The sequence below is a fragment of the Hemitrygon akajei genome, chromosome 11 (assembly GCF_048418815.1).
Source record: "Hemitrygon akajei chromosome 11, sHemAka1.3, whole genome shotgun sequence".
Lineage (NCBI taxonomy): Eukaryota > Metazoa > Chordata > Chondrichthyes > Myliobatiformes > Dasyatidae > Hemitrygon > Hemitrygon akajei.
In genome coordinates, this window is record NC_133134.1 from 6,186,681 (window position 1) to 6,196,707 (window position 10,027).

Genomic DNA, 10,027 nt, shown 5'->3' on the forward strand with positions numbered 1-10,027 from the left:
AACTTCCAGATGTCTGGGTGCATGAAGTGTGTGAAGTTATAACTAGAAAGAAGTTTCTTGGGAAACTGGAAGGTCTGAAGATAGATCAGTCACCTGGACCAGATGGTCTACCACCCAGGGTTCTGAAAGAGGTAGCTGAAGAGATGGTGGAGGCATTAGTAACGATCTTTTGAAAATCACTGGATTCTGTCTGGTTCTGGAAGGCTGGAAAATTGCAAATGTCACTGCACTCTTCAAGAAGGGAGAGAGGCAGAAGAAAGGAAACCATAGGCCAGTTAGTCTGACCTCAGTGGTTGGGAAGATGTCAATTATAAAGATTGAGGTCTCAGGGTACTTGGAGATACATGATAAACTAGGCTGTAGTCAGCATGGTTTCTTCAAGGGAAAATCTTGCCTGACAAATCTGTTGGAATTCTTTAAAGAAATAACAAGCAGGATAGACAAAGGAGAATCGGTTGAGTTTGTGTACTTGGATTTTCAGACGGGCCTTTGACAAGGTGCCACACTGGGGCTACTTAACAAGCTACGAGCCCAGTGAATTACAGGAAAGATTCCAGCACAGATAAAGCAGTGGCTGATTGGCAGAAGGCAAAGAGTGGGAATAAAGGGAGCCTTTTATTTGGCTGGCTGCCAGTGGCTAATGGTGTTCCATAGGTGTCTGTGTTGGGACCGATTCTTTTTATGTTATCCGTCAGTGATTTGGATAATGGAATTGATGGCTTTGTTGCAAAGTTTGCAGGTGAGATGAAAATCGGTGGAGGGGCAGGTAGTTTTGAGGAATTAGACAGGCTACAGAAGGACTCAGACAGATTAGGAGAATGGGCAAAGAAATGGCAGATGGAATACAGTGTCAGAAAGTATGATTGTGTATTTTGGTAGAAGAAATGAAAGCTTTGACTATTTTCTAAATGGAGAGAAAATATGAAAAACTTGAGGCGTAAAGGGACTTGGGAATCCTTGTGCAGGAATCCTAAAGGGTTAATTTGCAGGTTGAGTCTATGGTGAGGAAGGCAAATGGAATGTTAACTTTAATTTCAAGAGGACTAGAATATAAAAGCAAGGATGTAATGTTGATACTCTATAAAGCACTGGTGAGGTCTCACTCGGAGTACTGTGAGCAGTTTTGGGCTCCTTAGAAAGAATGTGCTGACACTGGAGAGGGTTCAAAGGAGGTTCACAGAAATGGTTTCAGGGTTGACTGGCTTGTCATATGAAAAGTGTTTGATGGTTCAGTATTCACTGGAATTCAGAAGAATGAGGGGTGACCTCATTGAAACCTATTGAATGGTGAAAGACCTCGATAGAGTGGATGTGGAGAGGATGTTTCCTATGGTTGGAAAGTCAGACCAGAGGACACAGCCTCAGTATAGAGGGGTGTCCTTTTAGAACCGAGATGAGGAGGAGTTTCTTCAGCCAGAGAGTGGTGAATCTGTGGAATTCTTTGCTACAGGCAGCTGCGGAGGCCAAGTCTTTCTGTAAATTTAAGGCAGAGGTTGATAGATTCTTTATTGATCAGGGCATGAAGGGATACAGGGGGAAGGCAGGAGATTGGGACTGAGAGGGAAATTGGATCAGTCATTGGTGGTAGACCATCTGGTCCAGGTGACTGATCTATCTTCAGACTGCAAAATAGTCTAATTTTGCTGTTATGTCTTATAATGTGTTTAATTGCATAACGGTACTGACGCTTTGCAATAGTTCAACTGAGCTAAAAATGTTTTGTTGATTTTTGTTTGTGCTCAGTGTGAGGCTTCTCACAACAATAATCAGGCAGCATTGATGGATTCCAGTTGCCCTGATACTGTTTCTCCATGACCGCAATGTCCTGGTGAAACCTTTCACTGTGCTTGTCTCTGACAGCACCAAGATTTGCATGTTGTCTCCTAGCTGCATGTAGTTCGGTACTCTGTACTTGCCAATAAAATTTTCAACAGCATCTTTGAATGCTTTCTATGCGATTTTCTCTGGTCCCTCTAGAAGTTCTTTGAATTGCCTGTAATGATGATCTGTTTGATTTGTGGACCAACAAAATTGCCTTATTTAATCTTGGCATCAGTTATTCTGAATTGAATTATGAATTGAAGTAACAAATGTAGGCAATTTCAAAAGAATGGGGTGTGATAGGGAAATTTCATGGTGATTTTCATGATCAGCATTCAGGAAGCAAAATCTTGTTGTCCAGTGTCCTCTTAAGAAATCCAGACAGCATCCTGGTGAACCTCCTCTGCAGCCTCTCTAAAGCTTCCACATCCTTCCTATAATGAGGTGACCAGAACTGAACACAATATTCCAAGTATGGTCTAACCAGGGTTTTATAGATTTGGGTTAAGATTCTTAGAAGCAGAAGGGAGGGGGTTGGTGGATGGAAGAGATGACGTGTAAGGCATGGATTAATTGGAGATGATACCAGACGAGGCAGTGAGGAAAGTTTACGATGTCACGTATGGAGAAACAGTGAACAGCATTTGTTTGCAAGTCATCCAGATAGATCATTTCAAACTTAAGCACATCAAGGTAGTGCAGAAAAATACTACAGGATTTAGTTTTATATTTACAGAGAAAGTCCACTACAGCCAATAAAGTGCAAGATCATAACAAGGTAGATTGTGAGGTCAAGAATCCATCTTATCATGGGGTAGAAGCTGTCCTTGGGCCTGACAGTACATGCTTTCAGGCTTTTGTATCTTTGGCCCAATGGGAAGGGGGAGGTCAGTGACTGAAGGTGTGTGTGGGGGGGGGGGGGGGTATATGGAACCATCTGTCAGGGGAAGTGACCCATTGAGCCTGCTCTGCCGTTCCATCATGGCTGATTTATTTTCCCTCCCAAACCCATTCTCCCGTCTTCTCCACATAACCCTCAACACCCCGACTAATCAAGAACCTATCAACACTTTAAATATACCCAATGGCTGCCTCCACAGCCATCTGTGACAATGAATTCCACAGATTGGCTAAAGAAATTCCTCCCCATCCCAGTTCTAAAGGGACGTCTCTCTATTGTGAGGTTGTGCTCTCTAGTCCTGGACTCCTCCACTATAGGAAACATCTATCTTATCCACATCCACTCTTTCCAGGCCTTTCAATAACTGGCAGGCTTCAATGAGATCCCCCTCCTCGTGCTTCCAGAGCCATCAAACACGCCTCTTACGTTAACCCTTTCATTCCCAGGATCATTCTTGCAAACCACCTCTGGACCCTCTCCAATGCCAGCACACCCTTTCTTGGATAAGGAGCCTAAGAAACTCCAATTGCGATCTGACCAATACCTGCTAAAGCCTCAGAATTGCATGCTGCATTAGAAGTCATGATGATATTGACATTCAGACAGGCACATGGATAGGAAGGGTTTAGACCAGGGGTCCACAGACCCCTAAGTTACTGTTATTGGTCCATGACATAAAAAACATCGGAAACTCCTGGTTCATAGGGATGTGGGCAAATGGGACTGGCTGTTGGGGCATTTGGTCAGACTTGGGCTCGGTGACTGACTGGAGAGGACGGAGGTACAGCAGAGAGTTGCAGTGCTGGGTAATGACATGGTGGACTTTTGCTCCTCTTCCAGTGGTACACATGTGACACGGAGTCTCTCCCTGCACACCTGCGGCCGCTGTTCGTTCAGAGTTACCTGGATGCTGGGACCCAGGCGTTCCTGAGGCAGTGCTCGGAAAAGTCCAGCTGGCTCTTCGTCCAGATTTACTACTCCCTCGTCACCTCGGTCTTTGGCTTCTTCATGTCCAAAACCTCCATTAACGGGTAAGGAGGGGTAAATGATGCCTGTGTTTCTGATGAACATGCAAACTATCATACTGGTTAGCTCAGGTTCAAGTTTATTGTCATCTGACTGTACATGTATACAACCAAATGAAATAACGTTCCTCCAGACCCACGAAACATAAATCACACAAGGCACATCAAACCAAACTTTACCAGAAATAAGTTAATAAAATATAATTCGAAGTGAATTTAGTGCACAGCACAGTACAGTAAACAGCTCGCTGTCCTAGTGACGAGACCTCGATGATGGCAGGGTATTCATTAGTCTCACAGCCCGAGGGAAGAAGCTGTCACCCAGTCTGACACTCCTAGTCCTAATACTCCTGTCCCTCCTTCCTGATGGTAGTGGGTCAAAGAGATTGTGGGATGGGTGGTAGGGATCCTCAAAGATGCTTCGAGCCCTTTGTCTACAACTCTCCTGGTAAGTGTGACAAATGGGGGAGGTGGGGAAGACCCCGGTGATCCTCTCGGTGATTTTTATTACCCTCTGTAGGGTCTGGCGGTTTGACGCTTTGCAGCTTCTGTATCACACGAAGGTGCCTGGTCAGCTTCCATTGCAAATGGAGGAAATATGGAAAATCCTTCTTGTGTTGTCTGCCCTGATCTCACCCTGATTTCACTAAGTGAAGGAAATGTAGAGGTGTGTGAGGATCTCAAATTCCTCGAGCCATGGCAACACACCAAGGGTGCTGCTAATAAACTATCCCCATGACGCTACGGAGGCCATTTCATACTGCAGCACAGAAACAGGCCATTCAGCCCATTGAGTCCATGCTAGCCTTTAAACAGATGTAGAACACTGCAACACAGAAACAGGTAATTTGGCCCATCTAGGCTGCGCTGAACCGTTCAACTGCCGACTCCCACTGAGCTGCACAGTGACCATAACCCTCCGTACCCCTCCCATTCACTGACCTGTCCAAACTTCTCTAAACGTTGAGAATGAACTTGAATCCACCGCTTCTGCAGGCAGCTCATTTCACACTCTCATCACCCTCTGAGTAAAGACATTCCCCTTCTACAGTTCACCTTTTACCCTTAACCCCTGACCTCCAGTTGTAATCTCACCCAACCTCAGTGGAAAAAGCCTGTTTCTATTTACCCTGTCTATACCCCTCATAATTTTGTATACCTCTATCAAATCTCCCCTCGTTCTTCTACGCTCTTCCAATCTTATTCACATCTTTTCTGTAGGTCAGTGACCAGTACTCCAGATTAGGCCTTAGCAACGTCTTGTCCCACTTCAGCACTTGTTGGCAATCGTCCTGCACCGGTTGGGTGACCAGTTGTGAGGATATGTTTAGCTCCCACCCCAAGGCCTGGAGCTCGCAGTCTGAGATCTCCATTCTGACCATTCGAAGGAGGGGAATCGTGAAGCAGCTTTCGTGCCTGCTCTACCATTCCAAACCCCAGCTCCTTCCTTCCGAAAATCTATCACCGTCCTCGAGCAGACTGGGCACCTGGCACTCCAAGCCTGCGTGGGATGGGGAGCTGAGTAAACCTAATGTTAACTCCGTTCTTGCATCCATTGACGCTGCCTGACCTCCCGAGTTTCTAGCACACTTGGGTTTTGTCTTGGAATTCTGGCATCTACGGTTTTGTGCGAGAGAAGCAGCAAATGTTGGAAATACTCAGTAGGTCGGACAGTACCTGTACGGAGAGAAATAGGGTCAACACAACCGACTCTACAGATGCTGGAAATCCAGAGGAACACACAACCTCAGGTTGGAAACCATCTGTCAGAATTGGAAGCAGGGGGCACCTCTGATTGGGTGAAACCGGCTAACAGTGGGGATGAGGTGGCACCGAGGTTACCTAGCCACTGAGTGAATGTTGGGGAGTGAGAATATGGATGGAGGAATGTTGGAGTTGCAAAGTACCGAGCAGAAAGCAGCACCCAGCAGGTCAGGAGTTGTCTTACATTCCCAGAGGAGGAAAGAATTGTAAGGTAAAAAAACAAGCTGGACCGATATGATAAAAACACAAAATGCTGGCAGAGCTCAGCAGGCCAGACAGCATCTATGGGGGGAGGTAGTGACAACGTTTCGGGCCGAAACCTATCATAGATGGACATCTGATATGGAAGCAGGTATCTTTTACCTGAGGTTGCAAATACCTGTGGCACCACACTCTGGCTATAGAAATTTCTCCTCATCTTCATTCTAAAAGGAAGCCCCTCTATTCTGAAGCTATGTCCACTGGTCGTAGACTCTCCCACCATAGGAAATATCCTCTCCACATCCACTCTATCAAGGCCTTTCACCATTCGATAGGTTTCAATGAGGTCTCCCCTCATTCTTCTGAAATCAAGTAAATACAGGCCCAGAGCCATCAAACGCTCTTCATTTGACAAGCCATTCAATCCTGGAATCATTTTCGTGAACCTCCTTTAAACCCTCTCCAGTTTCAGCACATCCTTTCTAAGATTGGGGGGGGGGGGGGGGCAAACCTGCTCACAATTCTCCAAGTGAGGCCTCACCAATGCTTTATAAAGTCTCAACATTACATCCTTGCTTTTGTAATCTAGTCCTCTTGAAATTAATGCTAACAATGCATTTGCCTTCCTCACCAGAAACTCAAACTGCAAATCAACCCTTGGGGAATTCTGCACCGGGACTCCAAAGTCCCTTTGCACCTCAGTTTTGTGTATTTTCTCTCCGTGTAGAAAATAGCCGACCCTTTCATTTCTTCTACTAAAGTGCATGACCATACATTTCCCAACACCGTATTCCATCTGCCATTTCTTTGCCCATTCTCTTAATCTCTCTGTCTTCCTGTAGCACCTCTACTTCTTCAAAACTATCTGCCCTCCACCTACCTTCATATGATCCTCAAACTTTGCAACAGTGCCATCAATTCCATCATCAACAACGTTCACATGTAATGTTAAAAGAATTGGTCCCAACACACCCCGGTGGAACACTGCTAGTCATGGGCAGCCAACCAGAAAAGGTTCCCTTTATCCCACTCTTTTTGGATTTTATGTTGGTTTTGACTTCTCTTGTTAGCCACGGTTGTGTCATCTTTGCTTTAGAATACTTCTTTCTCTTTGGGATGTAAATGTCATTGTGTCTTCCGAATTGCTTCCAGAAATTCCAGCCATTGTTGCTCTGCCATCATCCCTGCCAGTGTTCTTTCCCAGTCAATTCTGGCCAACTCCTCTCTCATGCCTCTGTAATTCCATTTACCTCACTGATACATCTGACTTTAGCTTCTCCTCAACTTTCAGTGTGAGTTTGATCGTGTTATGATCACTTTCCCCTAGGGTTCTTTTACCTTAAGCTCCCTAATCGATTCAGTTCATTGCACAACACCAAATCCAGAATAGCTGATCCTCTAGTGGGCTCAACCACAAGCTGCTCTAAAAAACCATCTCATAGGCACTCTAGAGATTCCCATTCCTGGAATTCAGCACCAACCTGATTTTCCCAATCCACCTGCATATTGAAGACCCCCGTGACTATCGTAACATTGCCCTTTTGGCGTGCGTTTCTATCTCCCGTTGTAATTTGTAGGCCACATCCATATACAACTCCCATCAGGGTCCTTTTACCCTTGCATTTCCTTAGTCCTCTCCAGTTCCGGTGCAGATCCCACCTTCCCCGCAAGAGAGCCCAATGATCCAGGAGTCTTCTGGCCTCACTAGCCCATAACATGGGTAGCAACCCTGAGGTCACAACCCCGGAGATCTGCCTTTTGATGTATTTCCATAACTCCCTATGCAGAACCCAGAACCTCACCACTTGTCCTACCCCTGTCATTGGTACCTATGTGGACCACGAGTTCGGCTGCTCACTGCCCCCACCCTCACTTCAGAATGCTGACGACTCCATCTGAATTAACTCGGACCCTGGCAGCCTCGAGGCAACGTACCACCCGGGAATCTCGTTCTCACCCACAGAACCTCCTGTCCGTTGCCCCAACAATCCCCTATCACCAATGCTCCAAGTGCGGTCTGACCAGTGCCTTATGAAGCCTCCACATCACATCCTTGCTTTTATATTCTAGTCCTCTTGAAATGAATGCAAACCTCGCATTTGCCTTCCTCACCACCAACTCGAGCTGCACGTTAACCCTTAGGTTACACGCAGGGGAAAAGATTTGATCTTGGGGAAGGGTGAACTCTTCCGCTCTGACTCGCCCCTCTTTCTGCGCAGTCTGCTGGGAAGAGGCTCGATGTTCGTGTTCTCAGAGGCACAGTTACTCCGCCTGCTGCAGGCGGGTCCTGACTGGAGGGCCGGCAGGATGCTGGATCTTGGAGCTGGCGATGGCGAGGTCACCAGCGTTATGCGCCCTCATGTGGAGGAGGTTTACGTCACAGAGGTGTCCCCTACCATGAAGTGGCAGCTGAAGAAGAAACGGTTCAGGTAACGAGCACGGGCGCGTCACCCGGGACTACGGACAGCGGGAATGGCCGATAAAATCCGGCGGGGTGGCAGTGGGAGGGACGGTACGGATGTCAGAAGTGTAGCGGTCAGTGTAACGCTTTACAGTGCTAGCTGTAAGCTCGGGGTTCACTTACTATTGCTGTCTGTAAGGAGTTTGTACGTTCTCCCTGTGACCTCATGGGTTTCCTCGGGGTGCTCCGGTTTCCTCCCACAGTCCAAAGACGTATATGTAAGGGTTAGTGGGTAGTGGACAGGCTGTGCTGGTGCCGGAAGAGTGCTGACATTTGTTTGCTGACCCCAGCACATCCTCGTTTAAGCAAATGTGACGACGTTACGATGTACGTGTGACAAGCAAAGTTGATCTTTACACAGAAGCTTCTCACTGTATCTCAGTCCGTGTGGCAATAATAGGGGAGGGTCACAGGCAAGGGGCTGTATCCTAACCCAGTGTCTTTATAATATGGGAGGAGAATTCCTGTACATTTACATGAATTAGGCAATTATAAAGAATGACATAAAAATAAAGTTGGAGATTGAATTGAGAATATGAATAAAATGTGAATAAATACATAAACACTAGCATGTATTTACAATGTAAACAACATTATAAACAGCGGTTTAAAGTGTTCACAGTGCAGTGACTGAAGTGATAGAGGTTAGTACCCTTTAGTCCTGAATATAGACTGGAGTCAATGGCCTTTCCTGCTGACCTGACAGTTCACTGTGGTTTTGGTACATGGGGAGAGGACACTGCACCAAACCAGACAGGCCGATGTGAAGGTGCTGTCTGCGAAGAATTGAAACAGTATGGGACGGGGCGGCACGATAACATAGTGGTTAGCACAACAGCGTTACGGTGCCCGCAGCCTGGGTTCATTTCCGGGCTGCTGTCCGTAAGGATTTTGTGTTCTCCCTGTAACCGTATGGTTTCCTCCTACATTCCAAAGACGGAAGGTCTGTTCCTGTGGCATATCTCTAAATAAATATGTTCTGAAGAAGAAGGAATTTTACCAACAGTCACAGAAAGTACAGCCTCCGCTGACATGGTTCTCTGACGTGATGCCCAGGAACCTTTGCAGAGTTTGTAGACTTGTGAGTGGAGGGGAGTCACATCTCTCCTGAGGTTGAAAAACGTCTCGAGGGCATTCAGCTTTTTTAATCTGAGCTCTTGTTCCCCTCGGAACTGCAGAGTGCTGGAGATCGATGAGTGGCAAAATACCGGCTTTCAGTACGACGTGGTCAGCTGCCTGAACCTGCTGGACCGGTGCGACAGGCCCCTCACCTTGCTGCGGGATATCCGGAGGGTGCTGGAACCCCGCAAGGGCCGCCTGCTGCTGGCCGTGGTCTTGCCCTTCCAACCCTACGTTGAGAATGGTGAGTAACGTGTGGTCTGTGAACGGGGAGGCGGGGAGGGGGCTGTGGAGCGTAAGGCAATGGAGCCACTCACTGACTGAGGCCAGAGCGAGGCACGAGCGCGTCCCTCGTTTGTCCGGGTTAGACAGTCAGCTTCCTCCTCATTGGCTAAACTAACCTGCCCTCAAAGATTCCTCCTCCGGGACGTTGATATGTTCTGAGGTTGGGCCCTCTGGTTCTGGACTCCCCCCTCCCCACGGCTTTCTATCCAGGCCTTTCAATATTTGGTAGGTTTCAATGCGATCCCCCACATTCTTCTAAACTCCAGCGAGTACAGGCCCAGAGACATCAAATGCTGCTCCTACATTAACCCTTTCATTCCTGGGGTCATTCTCACGAACCTCCTGGGCCCTCTCCAAAGTCAGCTGATCTGTTCTTAGAAGGGGCCCCAAGTGCTCACAGTGCTCTGTGCGGTCTGACCAATGCCTTATAAATTTTCAGCATTACACTCA

The 10,027-nt window shown here is 47.1% G+C and overlaps 1 protein-coding gene across 1 annotated transcript in view; it reads left to right on the top strand.

Moving 5' to 3' along the window:
• The window catches only part of mettl9 (methyltransferase 9, His-X-His N1-histidine), a 46,310-nt gene that overhangs the window by 4,330 nt on the left and 31,953 nt on the right, over positions 1–10,027 (top strand). Inside the window, exons 3-5 of the mRNA XM_073062327.1 lie at positions 3,563–3,753; positions 7,932–8,141; positions 9,352–9,536. Of these exons, the coding sequence (XP_072918428.1) occupies positions 3,563–3,753; positions 7,932–8,141; positions 9,352–9,536 (586 nt within the window). The remainder of the gene's footprint in view (positions 1–3,562; positions 3,754–7,931; positions 8,142–9,351; positions 9,537–10,027) is intronic.